Raw genomic sequence first — 19,587 nt, forward strand, 5'->3', positions numbered from 1 at the left:
TTGAGAAAGGAGAAGGAAAAAGTAAGAACACATTCAAGAGACTGCGGAAGTAGTAAGAGTCTGAAGTAGGGTACAGCCAGTTTTTTTTCCTGTTGTTCTAGCTTCTTGGGGAACACAATTTAATGCCCTCCTGGCTTCCAGCCTTTGTCACTTACTCCTAACCCACTCTTGGGGTCTTTGTGGTCTCAGAAGTGTTCCTTATTATCTACTTTAATATTTTAATCTAAATGTCAAAGACTGGTTACGCTCTCAAACTTTGGGTTTCTCCTTTTAAAATGTTAAAAACTAATCACTAGTTATGTTGTTTTATTTAGGGTTTCACTGATTGGTGTTGACTTTTGAGAATGTTTACATATTTTGAGGAATGGCTTCAACAATAATCTCTTATTATTATGATATTCTGTTCTCTCTCTTCTACTGTAATTGACTTGACAGCACAAACTACTCTCTCCCCGCCCCAATTTAATACTGTTGTCTCCTAATTCTCCAGCTATTCATTCAGTATCTTCTGTGGCTGCTCTCCTTGGATGCCTTCCAGAGCCTTGTCCTTGGTCCTCCCTCTTTTTTTGTCCTGAACACTAAAGCAGTTCATTCTTAAATGACCTACTCTGATTTTCTTGTTTTAGCTAATGCTGAATTACCTGGCATTTTCTCTTTTCTGTGCTGTCTTTACCATATTAGTTTGATCTCTCCCACAACTCTTCGTCACCCAAGGATATGTTTCCTGATTTTAGAGACAGAGGAGGGGAGAAAGAGAGAAGGAGAGAGGAAAGGTGGGTGGGGAGGAGTAGGAAGGGGAGGAGACAATGAGAGGGAGAAGGAGAGGAAGGAGAGGGAGAGAGGAGAGAGGGGGAGAGAGAATTGGACCCACAACCTAGGTACGTGCCCTGACTGGAGTTTGAACCCACAACCTTTTGGTGAACAGGATGACACTCCAACCAACTGAACCATCTGGCCAGGGCTCTCCCACAACTCTTAGTAGAAGAGATAATGTATTTTACTAACCTTCTAAATTGCTGTTATATACTAGAGATAGAACAAGTCAAAAAACTACAGATAGAATAAGTCAAATCCAAAATATAAATAAACTGAAGAAAAAAATTTAGAAATTCAGGCTAAAATAAGATACCTTTCCTTTCTTGGAGTATTCAGAGATTATACACTTGCATGAAAAATGGGTAAATTGATTTCTTGCCCGACTTTCAAGTTAAGTCTACATAAATGTATACACTAGACTGCTGCTAGAATCATTGCAATTGGTAAACAAGTGAAAAACATAAAGATGAAAACTTCTGCTACAAAAGGTTACTATCCTGAGCAAGATAAGTAAAAGAAAACAAAGCCAAACAAACCTCAAACTCTTCTCCTCCAAGCCTCAGTTACCCTAATTTGTTCAATGGTCAATGTACCAGAGTTGTTCTAAGAATCTGTAAAAAGCAATCCATTCCAGTCTTAGAGCATATTTAAAAACTGACAATTAAAAATACATTTTCTTTATACATATTTTCTGTCTGTATGCATTAAGTGCTTGTCCAGCTTAAAACTGATCTCCTATCTGGAGAAGATACCCTGGGCTGTCATCCCTCTTAGTGAAATTCAGTACCTGCTGACGTTTCTCTTCTCTGGAAAGACAGAAGTGTGATCTTTCCTTACACAGCTTCTTGGTTTATATGTAGAGTTTGTTTATTCATACATATTTAACATGTATTTATTCAGGTCTTACTAGGTGCTATACACTCTTCTGCTTGCTGGGATATAGGAGTAAGCAAGACAGACTGCATGACTGATCTCCTGACATATACATTCTAGCAAGGGAACAAGACAATTAGATCTCTAATGTTGAAGGGAGGGATCACTGTGTGGAAGATGCCACTCTTTCAGATGGAGGGGTCAGAAGGTCTCTCCTGTGCAGCTGCCATTTAGGGGGAGACCTAAAGTAAACTGAGAGAATGAGCCATGTGCTACTGGGGGAAAGAACATTACAGGCAATAGTTCCTTAGTTTTGGGCTCATGCATTGGGGGTCCTGGAAGGACAATGCTTCTTCTAGAGAATAAGGAGATATTCTTAAGTGACTAAAAGGAAAGAATGTCTTACACCAGGGATGCATAACACCTGAGGTTATCCATTAAGGGTGAAAATTGTGCTTTCTCCTTGTCTTGTACCACAGATGTATAGGATGACAGTATGTACATGTTAGTTCCCTCCATAGGTGACTGAAGTCTCCCGCTGGTTCACTCCTAATCTGACCAGCTCATACTTTCCATCTTTTCCTTCTTCTGACTCAGACTCATAGTTACCCCTTTTTTATTCCAAAATAGCTGAATCAACTCCTGTTTCCTAGTCATCCCCACACTTTCCTCTATGAAGCTTTAATTATGCACATTTCGAAAAGCCAATTGGGCAGGAGGTGGAACAGGTACAGAGATCACTAGAACAGCAATTTTCAATGTTTTTCACCTCATGGCACACATAAACTAACTACTAGAATTCTGTGGCACACCAAAAAGTATATTTTTTGCCAATCTGATAAAAATATAGGCATAATTTTGACTGGACAGCTATTGTTGTGTTGTTGGCTGTTATCACTTTTTCATTTGATGATCTAAAGGAAAAGCGGTCAGTGCCCCTGACTAAACAGTCAGGAATTGAATGTTTTAAGAATTCTGGTGGTACCCCACAGTGCTGCGGCACACAGGTGGAAAATCACTGCACTGGAAGATCACCGAAGAGCTCTGTGATGTTGGGGAGTTGGGGTTTTTATCTTCTTTATCTCCATGTCCAGTGCCTAGCCCCACAAATGTTTGCTGCTACTAGTGCAGCTGGAAGGACCTTTGAGATCATGGGGTTACCCTCCCACTCCACCCATGGCAAGAATTCCTTTCTAAGAACATGCATTTGTATATCTTGCACCTGTTAACAACACAATGTAGTGTTGCTGCGTTATACTTGCCACTGATCATACAGATTCACAAACATAAAAAATCTGATTTAACCAGACACTGGAACTAGAATTTAGAACTTTCATTTTCTTTTTCCATAGGTCTCTTAGTTTTAACTTTTCCCTATGCCTTTACTTATTTACTGTTTTCTCTTGTAAATATGTCTGTGGTACCCTGAAAGCACTGTGCAGTCCTGTTAAATGACATAATCAGTTAAAGGGTCACCCACCTCTAATATATTGAATTAGAGATTATTTCACCTATTTTTCTTGCCTTCCCTTAAAAAATATCTCTTCTTCAATTGTATTTAAAAGCTGGTACCATGGACTGTATCAACACTAGCACATTGCACATTGTTTACTTATGAGAAGCACTTTCTACCTAAATGAAACTCTACCAACCTCCATGCCAACAGAACTAGGAGGTTTAAGGCTAAGAAAAGAGTAAAAATATAAAACCAAAACCAGTAATAAAGCAGATCTGCAATGCTACAATGGCTCTTTACCACCTTTCCTTAACCAGTGAAAACTACTAAGTCATTTTTGGGGGAGAAAGAATATTTGAGAAAAAATAAAGGTTGTTTTCCATACAAACATAGAAAATAAAATTCTTAACCCACAAAGAGTTTTGGCACTAACAGCATTGTTACAAAAGGTATGTCCTATTTTTAGTGCCATGGCATGTGTCTTTATGATTTCAAAGGCTGGGATCCATTCCAATCCTAGCATTATGTGAATAATAAAAATAACCAAATTTCTTTAAAAAAAAAGTAATGATAACCAAAATTTACTGAGTTTTTTAAGTACTTTCACAAAGAGCAGAAAATTTGTTTTCAGGTTATAAGGAATAAAAGTAGAAACTGTGTGAATTTTATATGACTTGAAATATTTTATGGGTTTAAGGTAATCTTAGTGGACTTCAGTTGCTCGTCATAATGATTGTCAGTGCTAGTTAATTTCCTGATATATGGAGAACAAGAGTGGGAAATTAAACTGTTTGGGAGACTGTTATAGTAAAGTAAATTTACATTTACTTTATATCTGCTATTATCACAGGCCAATGCAAAGGCAGGCCCACCTTATTTGAATATAGACCAGTCATGAAAAAAATCAGGCATAGAGGTGAGTAATCTCTATTTTTTCTGTACTGTGTCAGGAAAGGGAATATATAAGTTGTTAACATAAAGCTCCTTGATAGCTTACAGAAAAGAAATCAGAACTTAATCACTTGAGCACCACCCATTTCAGATTAGTTACCTTGGGGAGGCTAGGTGCTTATTTCAGGGATACTCAATACAGTTTTAAACATCTTCTATAAAAATACCTACATGGGTTTTTTTTTTTAAAAAAATAATAATCTCAATGAAAGCAAATGTTATAATTTTGGAGAGGACTAAATTTCTATATTTCTGGAAGTATTCAAATCATTTGGAATCACATAAACAAGGTAAATGATCGAACTAAGGAATATAATTCAATACATTTTTGATTAAGCAAGAACATTTAGGTGGTTACTATAGTGTAATGAATTGAGTCCAGTATTCTTTTATGGCTTACAAGGTGGTTCCAAAGGCAGTTTCAAAAGAGGAGTAATACATATAGCTTCCCAAGGTGGAGGCTTAGAAATACAATTTTCATTTTGGGTTTTCTGTTTAAAAACAATTAATCTATTTGATAGTCCCAATTTGTCCCTAATAAACTCAGCTGGATTGCAGATAACAAATTTCACGCACAGTTCTAATTAAAGTTTTTAAAGTTTCCCTTTAAGAAAGCTGCCTACAAATGTATTAAGTTATGGTTTACATTGGTATGTTTACCAATATAAATGCCACTTAACTTGTTTCTGTACTTTGATCTTTGTCATAAAAAAAATAAGATTTACGACTTTAGTTCCATCCATCAAATGTCTTATTCAAGTTTTGGTCAACCACTTGATTAGTAAAGAAAAAGTTAGTAAATGTAGTTTATAAGTAAATTTCATAATTCTCCCAAATTTATGCATTTAGGATAAATTTTGGTATTCAGTATAGTCAGAAGCTCTTTTTCATACAGCTTTGCTAAATATAATAAATGTAAAAAAAATCTTAAAGCTGATAGCTTCATTCTCAGGCAAATTAAAGTTTCTTAATGAATAAAGATCTTGCATATTGGTTGTTTTAAAGAATATCAGACAATAAAAAAGAAAGGGGATATTCAAGCACTTATTACTAAAAAAGATAACAATGCGGGTAAAGTCATCAATATGGCTATTAAATTTAGATGGCTTAATTTTTAACAAAATCCACTGAAAAGCTAACAATAAAAAACAACAAGAAAACAATCAATGTAAATATAATGATCTTGGCACCTGAGGGCTTTCAATATAGTGGTCCGTATGAAACTGGTATCCACGTCCCTTCAAGGATTGGACACACTATACAATGAAAAAGCCTAAATGTCTGAGAAATAGAAAACACCTACACAGGCACAGGTGCTCTGAGGTACTCAGCCAACAAGGGCCATGCTGCTTTGTGCTCTATAGACTTGGCAGAGTTTTAAAAATCCCACCTTGAATTTTTATAGTACATTTTAATTTTCAAAGTGAACACCCATCACCCGTGCTGTCAGGCAGAAATGCTGGGTGTTCTTACTGTGTTAAAGAAGCTGAAACTTGACAGAAAGTAGTAAGTGACTATGCAAATACATGCAAGAGAGCAGACGTTTGATCCATTCCTCCTTTACATATTTAAAGATTCACTGATGACAAATAAAATTTTAAAGATCCAGGAGGAATTTCTAAGATGATATTAAATTATTTCCCTACAGATCAGTATTGACTTTTCTTGACTATTTTCTTTTTTTCCTCTTTAAATGTGTCAAGTTTTCCCACCAGTAAGATTAAGGTAAATAACAGCTGCCTCTGTACTTCATAAGTATTGACAGAATCAATAACTTCAGTAGAAACTAGAATTAAAAACCTTCATAGGGTTGTTAAGAGATTTAAATAAGATGAATGAATACCAAGTCCTCAGCATAGTGCAGCCACATAATTAGTATTCAACATTATCAGAATAAAAGGGTTAAAAATATACAAGAATGTGGAAATTGTATGTTTTTAAAAACCTAAACAAGTTGATTTCATATCAACTTTCATAAAACACCTGGCTATTCTTAGTTTTCTGAGGAAATTCCATACTGTTTTCCACAGTGGCCGCACCAGTCTGCATTCCCACCAACAATGTACTAGGGTTCCAAAACTAAAAATGGAACTGCCTTTTGACCCAGCAATTCGGCTGCTGGGATTATACCCTAAGAACCCTGAAACACCAATCCAAAAGAAGCTTCCCCCCGCCCCATGTTCATAGCAGCACAATTTACAATAGCCAAGTACTGGAAGCAACCTAAGTGCCCATCAGCAAATGAGTGGATCAAAAAACTATGGTACATTTACACAATGGATTCTAAGCAGCAGAGAGAAAGAAGGAGCTTATACCCTTTGCAACTGCATGGATGGAACTGGAGAGCATTATGCTAAGTGAAATAAGCCAGGCGGTGGTGAGGGACAAATACCCTATGATCTCACCTTTAACTGGAACATAATCAACAGAAGAAAAAAGCAAACAAAATATAACCAGAGACATTGAAGTTAAGAACAATCTAACAATAGCCAGAGGGGAGTGGGGAGGGGATAGTGGGGAGTGGGATTTTCAGGAACTACTATAAAGGAAACATGGACAAAACCAAAGGGGGAGTAGAGGCGGGGGAGGGAGGTGGGTTTGGCTGGGGTGGGGTGGAGGGGTGGGGAGAAAATGCAGACAACTGTAATTGAACAACAATAAAACAAAAACAAAACACCTGGCTAATTTGTATTATGTTTCAGGTCTCTAGAACTAGAGACCAGATGTTAAAAGTAGCCTGCTGGGGAGCTCAGACACTGAGAATTAGGGTATTCAATCCAGCAACACCACTAATTTGGTGATCTTTCTCTAGACACTCTCTATGGATCTCATTTCCTCATCTGAAATACAGTGTGGGGAGTGGGTGCGCTCTCAAGTCTGTTTCAGAGCTCATATGTAATCACTCTACCTCTAACACATGAATCAGGCTCTGAGAAACCAAGGGCTCCTCACCTCTCTGGCACTGCCAACAACAGTGTTTACGTATGTCTGTGTACCACCAACTACATTATTTTAAATTCTTATCTCATAAAAATACCAAATCGGGGTTCAGTTTTTCCTCTTGTACTTTATAATATACCAAAAAATATCAAAGAACCAACTTTGTATACCATTCCCTACCACAATGGCCTCCTTCACTAAAGTGATAGGTTAAGAGGATTGTAAGAGTTTACACAGAAACACACAGATGTTTTGAAAATAATTACTATATAATTGTAAAGACACTATTTTCACTCCAAAACACCTAATAACTCAAGGTCATAGATTGGTTCAACTCAGCCTTAGAACTCAAGTCACTTTTAGTCTAGTTCTTTTCTACTATATATCTACTGTGGAATAACTAAATCAAATCATTTATAAAGGATTTGAGGGATTTTTTTTAAAGCACCAAATTTGCAATTAAAATCATCCTGATATTAAGAAGGCTTTATCCCCAGTAATTACAAAATAAAACAACAAAACATTAAAATAATAACAACAAAGTAAAAGTGTTCATAGTAAACTGGTAGAGGTTTAATGTTCAACATGTGACTATCATAAGGTCATAAGTCATCTCAATGACCCAACCAGCATGAATAATAAATCATGAACTAAATTATTTGTCATTTCACAATAGCTTTTAAAAACTGGCTATCAAATATACTTTCATAACAGACAGTTAAATATTATGGAAAATTATGAAATCAACTAGAAGAAAGGCTAACTTTATTAGAAAAATAAAAGTTGTATGTTCTAAACCAGACATGCTTAGGTTAAACACAAATTGTTAGTTACAAAAATAAAAATTCAATGTAAGATGCTATCATAAACATTTACGACTTACCATATCATTAAACCTTTCTTTACCCATACACACATACATTTGGCACCCTATAAGGTGAATGAAAAAAATTCTAAAATAAGGTATGTTTATTAAATTTGCTGCATTATAGACACTATTAATCTTGTTGAAACTTGTTCAAAAAATATTTGAATGCACTCAAAATTAATATCTGAGTTACTTGGTAAAAATGTTTAAGCATGCAACTCTACCAAAGATAAGTCATTAATATTTAAACTGGCCAAGAGACATTCAAAATAACTGCCTTTAAGGACTATATTGCAATATAAATAGTTTTAAAGACTATCTGGCAATTGCAGAACCTTATCATTTATTCTATATATGTACCATTAAATAATAATTTCATTTCCTCAATATTCCAGCAGAAAAATACACAACCCATGGAAATAAATTACTAAAAAAAAGAAAGGGTTGCATTCCATAGTCAGATGACAATGAATGTAAAAATATCCTACGAAATATGAAGTGGTTATAACACAAGACATCATCATTATTTCAACTACATTCCAGTAATTAGATTCTCATTGATTAAATAGCAGCCTAAATAAAAATTCAACAAATATGAACTTGATCTTGGCTGAAGTAATCTAAAAAGAATTAAAATGTTCATACCATCCTTTTCTTTCTTTTTTTTTTTTTTTTTTTTGGTAACAAAGCCTGGCAAAAGCCAATGACGTAACCCTATAAGCAGGGCTTTATTGCCACAATTAGCTTTAGATTTCTATCTCAAATGAAAGAGACTAAATTGTGATCCCAGTTGATAATACTCCATTATACACAGCCCCACATTTCTCTTTTTTAGTCCTCTGAATTTATGACAGTTGACCAAATTGTTGGTTTCTGGAATTGTTCTTGATATTTCTAAACTTGTCTTCCACCATTCCACACCTCACTGCTCCTCCCTCTCCCATCCGCTTTCCCCACAACACCCATTAATTCACAAACTCCATGGGAAATCCTGTATTTACTGGACATTTGTCAAGGTAGTGAGGAAAAAAGAAGGCAATCTGTCAAAATTACTTGTTTGGGGGTGAAATCACTGTCTACAATGAATTTTTAATTGTGATAAAATGGCCCATTTTCTAAAATATACCTTACTGTGTAAAAGGAATACAAAAATCACCATTACAAGTCACACAGAAATGATTATACACAATTCAAAGGGAAAGGAACACTTAATGGATCTTTTCTTTTTTTTTAAAAAAAAAGGAAGTCCTCCATAGGAATAATTTTATTTATCTCAGAAACACAAAACCCAAGTAGAATAAGCTGGAAGAAAATGAGAGTACTTGGCTCTCTGAAACTACAAAAATAAGGAGACCATGGACTTTTAAACCCTTCTGTAAAGGTCAGTAAGTAATTGATTTTTTTTTCAGTTATAGCTTAATTCAACAAAATATTTCTTGAAACTTCTTTTGCAACAAGATTCACCAATATATATATTTTCCATGACTGAGAAATACAGAAGTGCCCATTAATGAGGCAAATACCTGCAAATACTGTATCACACAATTATCAGGATGTCCTTAGAAGGGTAAAAGCACAAACCTATTTTGCTCACTTAATTGGCTCACTTTGGTAGGAGTATACAATGAGAACTCACTGCTAAATAAAATTAGGTGTGATTTTTTAATTTTTAAATTAATTTTAGAAAATGAGAGCAAGAGAGAGAAACATCAACTTGTGGCTCCATTTATCTATGCATTCATTGGTTGACTCTTGTATGTGCCCTGATGGGGGACCAAACTGCAACATTGGCATTCTGGGATGATGCTCTTCGAACCAACTAAGCTACACGACCAGGGCAAAATTAGGCAGGATCTTTAAAGAAAGAACAAATATGTTTTAAGGAATATGCCCCAGACTTATTTTAAGCCTAATGTAAATTCAGATTTTCTAATAACTAGGCTATTTCAATCACCTGCAGGCCAGAGTGATAAGACTTACATAACCAACCAATTAATACAGATGCTCTTTCACAACAGGCATTCATACTAAAATAAACCCTTTTGATCCAAGCTCTAAAAATCTCAAAAGGCCCCTAAAGTGATTTCTACCCACATATGAATTCCACTATTAATACAATTTGCATTTAACCTACATTTATGCAAAGTATATGTCAGAATAAGTCTTTCGTAAAATTTGTAGACATTCAATAATATATTGAAAGTGGTCAGACTAACTAAAATATTTGCAACATCAACAGATAAAACCAAAACAGCATTATAGTAAAAATCATGTTACCAATTACAAAAATATCATGGAATAGCCAAAGAAACATCACAAGAAGTAATTTCAGTAAGATCTCACCACAAGTTAGCTCCACGTTTCTGTATCGGAGTCATTACATAGTAAATCCAAACATCTGAATACACAGCGCATGTTATCTTTTTAAAAATCTTTTACTAATAATACAGCCATAACAAAGTTCAGGGTTTAAAAGAATATTTTTATCATGAGCTGAAAATAAGTAAATAAATAAGCAAAACAAATCTCCTTTAACATTCAGCAATCATTCTGTATATGTGAATATCAGAAATATTAAGTCTAAAAAAAGATAATTAAGCCCTGGCTGGTGTGGCTCAGTGGACTGAGCGCCGGCCTGCAAACCAAAAGGTCGCTGGTTTGATGCCCAGTCAGGGCACATGCCTGGGTTGCAGGCCAGGTCCCCAGTATGGGGCGAATGACAGGCAACCACACATTGATGTTTCTGTCTCTCTTTCTGCCTCCCTTCCCCTCTCTCTAAAAATAAAATCTTAAAAAAAATAAAAGAAAAGAAGATAATTGAGTGCTGACTGGTCTGGCTCAGTGGATTGAGTGCCAGCCAGCAAACCAGCAGTTCGATTCCCACACAGGGCACATGCCTTAGTTGCTGCCCAGGTCCCCAGTTGGGGGCGTGCGAGAGTCAGTCAAGTGGCAACCGAGTGATGTATCTCTCACGCAACGACGTTTCTCTCTCTCTTTTTCCCTCCCTTCTCCTCTTTCTAAACATAAATAAATAAAATCTTTTTTTTAAAGATAATTGAAATGCTCACTGCCAGAACCTTTGGAAGGAGGGGAAGAAAAAAGTAGGATGTAAAGAAAGTATTGACTAAAAAGGGGGTAAATAAAATAAAAACAAAATCTCTTCCTTATGCCTCCTCTACGAGAAAACATTCAACATGACATTAATAAGAAAAATGAGAAAGGGACAGAATTTGCATCATTCATTCTATGTTTGTATAGGTCTTCAATTTCATGATGTTAGTAAAATTAGATACAGATGCAATTAATAATGAGAGAAGTTAAAATCAACATAAATATTTGTAGATTCATTAAGTGCCAATTATCAGAGCCCTAAATCCTATGACTGAGTTTACAAATTGATCTTGCACCATTCTTTCTCTCTAATCTTATGCTTCAGAAACTGGTCAACTTTTTTAACACTAATAATCCCAACCCTCTAATACCACCTGAAACCATTTACTTCTGACTTTTTTCAGCTGTTTCATCATTAATGCCAAAGTGAAACAAATTTGAAAATCAAATTATTCAGAAATCTGCCTTAATTGGTGTTACAAGTTTATGCTTGTAACATAACTTACTGAATTTCAGTATTTCAAAAGCATATTAAGTTAGAATGGCTAGTATATTTTACTTAAAGAATGTATTTGAACATCAGTAACATTTCTCCTGTTTTACTATCAATGAACTTAATCATTAAAAAGAAAATACTTCACCATGCTCAACCATGACATTCATGATTTTTAATTTAATGTGGTAATTGGACATTGTGCTGTGTTGACACATTGGAAGGAACTACCTTCCCCCTTAAAACAGAGTGTGAAGTTTCTTTTAAAGCATTCTGAAAAAAAGCAATTTTAGGTGATATCTTAAAAAGTCAAATGATTTATTTTTTTAATTTAAAAGAAAAGCAAGTGAAGTTATTAGTGGCATTTAATATTTTTATATCAAAAGTGAGAAAGTCAGTATTCAATACGTGTTGTGGTCTCAACATGTTGATTTATCTGCTAATCATTTTTGGGTCACTGGTCATAGCTAATGTTTGGCTAGAATCATGTAACATGGAGAGGATACAGCAACCAAATTTAGTTATATCAGGGTTGTTGTTTGGAAACAATAGACTAATTCAATGATGGCTAGAAAAGAAACATTGTTTCAATGTATTTGGAAGAAGCTTTGTTCTGGGTAATCATAGTTCCCAATATTAATGCCGAAAGGTATAAAATTTTCAAATATTAACAAATGATTCTGTATAAAATATTACACCTTCATTAGGACACAAACTACTGGTTATAATTCAAATCACAAATTGGCATAAAAAGAATCATTGCACTGGTATTAAAGAATCATGAAAGAGCTACATCATCATTGCTTTACCTACTGTCATAAGGTTGCTATGACGCTCAAATTAAAAATATGTGAAGGTACTTAACATGTCATAAATTACTATCAAAGGTATTATTAATGATCTATGGGAAACTATGTTCACCTGACTTATGCTCCAGATCCCAGACTTTATGGTGCTTAATGAAGAAAGTTCACTGTGCATTGAAAATAAGTCTTGTTCCAAGCCTTTTTTATAGTAAGGAAAATGGTAATACTTTGGTGATTATCAGATCAAAATGCATGAATAATCCCTAAAAGTTTTCTAAGATACATTATTTTACTTTGTATAATTACATGTTTTATATAAATAATGCAATAATTTCCTACAGCTTAGTAAAATCAACCAAACACATTCAACCATGAATTCCATTGCCAAAAAATTTGAGATAGAAAAATTTTAAGCACAGCATGTCTTTTACCATTTAAACACAAGAGTTTAAGTGATAAGAAATATCTCATATCTCCTTACTAAAAACAATTTAAGCCTTCAATTCAGAATAACAGCAATACAAAATTGAAGTAGTATTCTTTTAAATAAAGATAGTTATTTAAATAATAGGTTAGTAGGTCTTCTACATTAAGACACACAAGAGCCAAGGTGTTATTATTTTTGATGAGAAACAACTAAGCCTTTTAAAAGAAATAGAACATAGCCTAAATCTAAACTTTTCCCCAACAAGAAAAGCCTCCTATTTAAAGAGGGGGAAAAAAATTATAGACATCTCAGTATTAAGACATCTTTTAACAACAAAAAAAGTATTTTAAAGAGAATTTTAAATAAAGTCTTCAGTACCTCATTAATGGGAACAATGACTATCACTAACATTTAAGAAAAAACTTGAAATGCTTATGTACAAATAAATCAGTGTCTACTATACCTCTCAAAAAAAAACCCCCAAAACAAAAAACACCCCACTGATCAAGCTTGTGTTTCTATAATCACACTTTTATATTTTCCTTCACACTTAAAATGTGATATACAACTACCATTTATCTGAATTGGGGATGGGGGTACAGATAGAGAACTTAACCCCCTTCAATGGATACATCTAAATTTAGAAGTTTTTCCTAATAACTCCATTTTAACAGACCCTTTTGAGGTAAAACAAAAATGTCAGTACACTTATAAATGACTAAGAAAAAAGAAGACAGAGAAACACCTCATATGACAGGTGAGAAACGAAGCTTAACCATGTTGGCCGTCAGTTATCTATCTGAGAACTCGCGGGAGCATTTCAAAGTAAAATTTTGTTTTGCACCACCAAGCTGCCACCAATTCCTTTCTTACAGTTTGATCAGCACGTACAATTTCGCTACTTTATGTCAGGAACCCAGTGGGCAAGCCCCATGTCTAATATGATGGGTCGGGTCCACTGCTCACTTCATTGCTTTGACTCAGTGCGTCTTATTTTTAACCCTTTAATGTCCAGTTAACACTTCCCAAGTGTGCAAATACAGCAGCCCAACTTTTGAGTATGTAAAGTATGAAGGGCACTTTTCATTGCCATGTAAGCACATGCTAAAACAGCTTAAATGAACACATGCAATGAACATGTTATATCTGTGGACACTGCACCCCCTTGGACTCACACAATTTTTATTTAAGATAGCTGTTAATGAGCAATATTATTTAAATTTTTAAATAAAATGTTCAACCACTGGCCAATGGGATACTGAATGCCAATATTCGGACAAAAACTTGAAATAGTTATGTACAGAAATATCACTTAGGTTGTCTACCATACCTATTTTAGAAGACTACTTAAACTTATCTACATGAATTAGCACACTAATCTCTGGAGAACACATACAAATAAATGAATATTTAAATCTATCAATCTGTCTCAGATGTTAAGAGAAAAACAATCTTACCTTGAATAGCCATTAGAAAAGACTGATTGGCCAGGGAAGTTCAAAGTCCCCAAGGAAGTCAAGTTGTCATCTCCAGATCCTTGGCACCTATTCCAATTTTCTGAACCAATAGGGATTGGTGGAATGACATTAAAAACAGGCTTCTGATCCTGCTGTTGAGAAAGGGATGCTGTATTCATGTCATAGTGGTACATCTGTCCCCCTGAGGTACTCACGCCGTGAATAGAAATGGCAGACATTTTATTACCAATTATATTTGCCCCAGAAAAGCTTGTTTGACAGTAAACTGGGCCCAGTTTCTCCTGCTTAATTACTCCGGGGGTGCAGAGTTCGATGAAGTCATCTTTTTCGGTTTTCACTTGGGGCAGTGTCACACTGGTGGTGGGGCTTGATAAGATCAGATCTCCATTATCCTTAATGTTAGGTTTAGTGTCCGGTAAAACGAGAGGCTTATAGTCCTCATTCATGTTTCCTTCCAAAAGGAATGGATCATCCTCTCCTGTCAAAGGAGAAAGCAAACAGTTTTCATCTATCAAGAGGTCTGGTCTCCAAGGGCTCTCATTCATCTCTTTACCTGGGGACCCAGAAGAGAACTCCAAATCCTGCAAAATGTCAAAGGTTCTTTGGTCTGTGGTATACAACTTCACATTGCCTGTGTTGGTGCCAGTCTCGCTCTTCGAATTCTGCGGTTCTGAAGACACATCAGAGCTTGTTTTCGGAAACTCCTGCTCTGTGGGGGCAGCAGAAATAGCAGCGGATGCTGAACTCGTGGGGTTCTCTGGAACACTGGTCGACTTATTAAGGTTTGCAATGCTTTCTTCCAGAAGCTGTAAGTCTGTTTCCCCAGAGGAAAGGCTTATTTGGCCCTGCTGTGGGAATCCCAGATCATTACCCATCACTTTTGTGTCTGTCTCTCCCATATACAGTCCCATTGAGAGTGAAACTGCCTTGGACAGATCTGGCTGCTGCGCATTGCTTCCCGAGCCTTTTGGAAAATCAACCACAAGTCGTTGCTGCTTGGAGTCTGACTGAGAAACAGCAGCCAGTGAGGACGAAGATGTAGAAACATTCACAATAGCTCCTCCCCTCAGGGTTTTATAGAAGTCCATCACATTTCCCCTCTCCGGAACAAGCACACTGCTGCTGGGGGTTTCTTCTCTGCTGGCTGAGCTTAATGATTCCTTGGGGTCCATCAATGAATACCAGCTACAAAAAAAAAAAAAAGGGGGGGGGGGACACACAATAAGCTATAAAGTCACATTATCTCTGTGATACGATTAAGTAAGAGCCTGTTAAATGAACCTTTTAGTTAACTCCGAATCTAATTCCTTGTTATCAGAAGAGCAGTTTCTGTCTTCCAGAATAAAAAAGCCATGTCCCCTGCTCCCAATTAGTGTGCCACATTTAAAAGTACAATGCAGTCCATTTGCATGGCTGAGAACAAAACTGTATCAAACTAAGCTTGACTATTCATCCTGCCACTCAAAGAACTGTAACTTTGTTAATTATAGACATTATAATTCATTACCTCTGATTATTCTAAAGGTTCAAGTTGATGTCAAAGTATTTTAAAAAAAAGTATGATCATTAAAATTCCAGCCTCTTTTCAACCGAAGCTGTTTGCTTTTCTGAGATTCAATACAAATAAAATTTGATAAATACTAGAATTCTCTGATTATTCCCAAATTCCCCTCCTATTAGCTAGTCACATATTCAAACCTTTTAGTACAACCTACTGGTAAACCATGCACATTTTATTTGAAAAATAAAGTGATGATCTGCTCGTGTTCCAACAGGCTGGGAAAAGGCTCTTTATTTTAAACTCACACTTCTCACTAAATGTACCTGTTGAATAGTGTCTGCCTTCAAATTTTGGACATACGAAAGGTAGTACATTGTATATACGCCAACTAAAATTTAGATTTTAAAGAGTAAAATATAATAGTAGTAGCTTTTTACTATAACTTTAGCTGATTTAAATATAACAAATGCAGTGCCTTTCAATCTGTACGACACAATAAAATATAAAGCTACATTTCTTTAAAACTGCTTATGGCCCTCAGTATGAAATACTATATTTCTAAATTAAATGTTTCCATTCCATATATCAAAGTACTGAACAAGAGAAAAACCCAGTACTGTAAAATTACATTAATGTAAATCCAGTAAATTTAGATTCATATAAATCCAATAAAATGCTCAAAATAATTTTCTCTGCATTCTAAACCTTCACCTATGCCAGTTTTGAGCCTATTCTCAAGATGGTTAGGTTGCTAGTATATTGCTAATAATCGACTTTTTTTTTTAAACGGGCAAAGACTTTGATAAGCACATTTGCGACATTATGGTGAAATCCCATCCAATGAAAGGGAACTTCTTCCTCCACGGAGTACTTCAGAAGCATAAACCTCACTGGCCCTCACTGAAAACCGAGTGTGAGGAAGGTATAGAGAAGGGTGGGCATCCGTCACTACAAACCTTGAGGGTAAACTGCTTATTTCCCCTCCCTTGTTTAGCCTACAATGATCTCCAAACACAAGGTATCGAATGGAACCAAATGAATTTCCACGCGCTTTGACAGCTGCCTTCACACTCGAAACCAAAACAATGCTTCATAAAACCAAGTGATCCCTCTCTCCAACGACTTTATCCCCCAGTTCACATTGCGAACAACCCAGGCACTCTAATCGGCCTTAATGGACCGTACCGTGGGGTCTTAAGTGGCATTACAGGGCTGCTTTTATCAAGCCTTCAACCCAAATGTCAAACGCGCGCTTGTCAAAAATCGCAGCAGAGAACGAGGACGGCTAGGGTGGGTCTTTTCCGAAGAGGGATCACTTATGAACGTCAGGCGCGAAATGCTGCCAAGCGCCAAAAGAACCAACGCGGGGAGAGGGGAGCAGGAACTGGAATAAAAAGTACGAGGTTAAAACAGAAATGTGTCCAGACCTGTTGAGCTCTCTCCCGACACACCCACTCCTACCCGATAACGCCGGCTGCGGCCGAAGTCTCGGAGTCGCAGGCTGTCAGTCCCGGGAGACTGTGCCCTCACACTCTCACCGGCGAGCCCGCCAGAAGTGAGAAGCGCTGGAGCCTCGACAGAACCCTGACGCGCTCGCTCCCGCGCACCAGGGTAGAGTGAAATGCTCCGGCGAGTTGAGAGCAGACGTGGTCGGCTCGGCGTTCACCTTAAAAATGGGTGTCTGGGCCGCCCCCTGGGAGGGGAAAGGAAGGGACTTAAAAAAGAAAGGGAGGGGGCGGGCAGTATTCCGCACCAAGGAATGAGAGGCTGGAAACCAATGGAAGCTCAAGAGGGTCCACTCACCGAGTCAGAGCTCAGGTTCCTCCCCCTCAGCCCAGCCGGGGGGCGGGGGGCGGTGGCCGAGGGGGAGGAAGAGGCCAGCGCTGTCACCCGCGCAGTGCCCTTTCGTCAGCGTCGTCGGGCCCTGGCCGGCCCCCACCCCCACTCCCCGAGGCGAATAAAAGTTTGCAGGCTCCCGTGGCGGCCCCCGAACGGCACCTCTGGGAGCGAGCGCCCGCTCGGGCCGCGGCCCCCAGCCTCTTACCTCTGATTGGGGCGCCGCTCACCGCCACCGTCCGCAGCTCCCACCGCAGCTGAGATAAACAACTTAGCGCGTGAAAGCAGGAGGGAGAAATTTTTTTCTAAAAAAAAGGAAGTAAACAGCCGTCCCCTTCTCCATGGCAGGGGGAGCCCCTACCTAAGAAAGTCTCGCATTGCTGGGCTGACAAGCCAGCCCCCCGCCCGACGCCTGTGTCCGCGGGCCGGGTCTCCCTGGCGCCCCGCCGCTCTGGCCGCTCCAGCTGCGGCGTCTCCTTCCACCCACTAGAATCCGTCCCCGACGGGCGGGCGGCGACAGGCTCCCGTCACAGACTCGAGATCGCAAAATGGAGGAGGAGGGAGGGAGGGAGGGAGCGCGGACACGCAAAAGGGCCGCCCGGACGCGGCGAGTGAGCGGGACCGAGCTGGGGGGGCAGGGGGGGCGGGCGGAGGCGGTGCCACGGCGCGCACACTCTCGCACACACACGCGCTCCCACTCCACCCCCGGCCGCTCCCCGCCCGAGGGGCCGCGCGGCGGTGGCGGGGAACGGTGCAACCTGTTGGCGACGCTCGGCAACTGCACGGGCGACGGGCGGCCGCGGCCCCTGTCCCCCAAGGCCTCCTCACGGACCCGCCGCCCCGGCCCCCACGGCGCCCGCACGCCCGCGGCGCCGGCATGGTCCGCCCAGGCAGCCCGCCGCCGCCCCCGGGCGCGCAGGGATCGTCCACGCTCACCCAACCCCCACGAAAAAGGAGAGGAGGCGGCGGCGGGGGCCGACCTAGTCTCTCCAGGGCGATTTTAGGAGGGAAGCCGAGTTTCTCTAGTTTCTCTTCTGTCTCCTTCCCGCCCAGCTCCGCAACTCCCTACCCACTCGGGAGCTCTCCCTGTCGCTCGCAGCAATTGCCGCCGGCGCCCCTGCGGGTGACAGCGGGTTGGCTAGGGGCGCCGGGGCGCGGCCCGCAGGACAGCTGCGGGGGTGGTCCGCCCCACAGTCCCCGGGCTGAGTTTCGCTTAGTGTGTCACTTAGCACGGGGCTCCAGGGTTGCACGGGAACGGTGCCGCAGCGTCTCGGACGCGCTCAGGGCCAGCCAGCCTGACACGCCCTCTGGGGAGGCTTCAGGGAGGGCAGAGAAGAGAAGGGGGTCGGCACATACGTACTCTGGGCCGGGGGACAGTCGCGTGCCGGCAGGTCCCCCACCCCTGCATCGTCTGAGATACGCGTCTGCAGCCGCCGCCGCCGCGCTCTCGCACTCGGAGAGAAGTTGCAAAGCAAAACCCACCCTCCCCCGCGCCCCGTTCCGTCCCCCACCCTCTTCCCCGAGTCTGCGAGGCGGCCGCGGCGCGGCAGAAGGCGCCGCCTGCCAAATTCAACCCTTCCCCCCACCCCCCTCCAGCGCGCTCACACTTGAAGGAAGTTGCACGCCAAATGCAAAACCTCCGGCGAGCTGGATTTCTTTGCACTCTTCCCCCCCCCCATTATTTTTCCCCATTAAGGAAAGCATGGGGTGGCAGGCCTAAAAGCAAGCTGCAAACGAAAGAGTAAGTTGCTTGCAAAGTACGCCCCCCCCACTCCTGACCTCTCCTTTCACCCCCTCTAGGGCCCGCGTCCAAGCGTCCCGTGGAGGCCCCTCCCCGAATCTTGACTTTTGCTGCACTAGACTCCAAGCGTCGCCCACCCTTTTCATGTTGATGGGACCCCAACCCCTCCAAATAAAACAAAACACACGCAGCTTTAAAATGTCAGCATTAAACTCCCTCCAGCTGTTCCCGTTACGCGCCTCCCTTTCAGCCGGAGGGAAACACGTGGCCAATCCCGTAGGAGAGGGGCT

At 39.7% G+C, this 19,587-nt stretch overlaps 1 protein-coding gene across 12 annotated transcripts in view; it reads right to left on the bottom strand.

Annotated features, from left to right (window-relative positions):
- NR3C1 (nuclear receptor subfamily 3 group C member 1) overlaps positions 1–19,587 on the bottom strand; it is a 109,341-nt gene that overhangs the window by 89,450 nt on the left and 304 nt on the right. The window contains exons 1-5 of one of the 12 annotated variants that reach the window (XM_045183878.3): positions 18,917–18,951; positions 17,765–17,861; positions 17,182–17,413; positions 16,906–17,104; positions 14,199–15,404 (exon numbers count right to left, since the gene is read on the bottom strand). In XM_045183878.3, the coding sequence (XP_045039813.1) occupies positions 14,199–15,404; positions 16,906–16,925 (1,226 nt within the window). In that variant the 5' untranslated portion in view covers positions 16,926–17,104; positions 17,182–17,413; positions 17,765–17,861; positions 18,917–18,951. Of the gene's footprint in view, positions 1–14,198; positions 15,405–16,905; positions 17,105–17,147; positions 17,414–17,764; positions 18,517–18,536; positions 18,561–18,916; positions 19,080–19,587 lie in introns of those variants that run through there. The other 11 variants (XM_053912486.2, XM_045183886.3, XM_045183877.3 and 8 more) reach the window with 11 other exon arrangements.

Source organism: Desmodus rotundus, chromosome 10 (assembly GCF_022682495.2).
Source record: "Desmodus rotundus isolate HL8 chromosome 10, HLdesRot8A.1, whole genome shotgun sequence".
NCBI classification, from domain to species: Eukaryota; Metazoa; Chordata; class Mammalia; order Chiroptera; family Phyllostomidae; genus Desmodus; species Desmodus rotundus.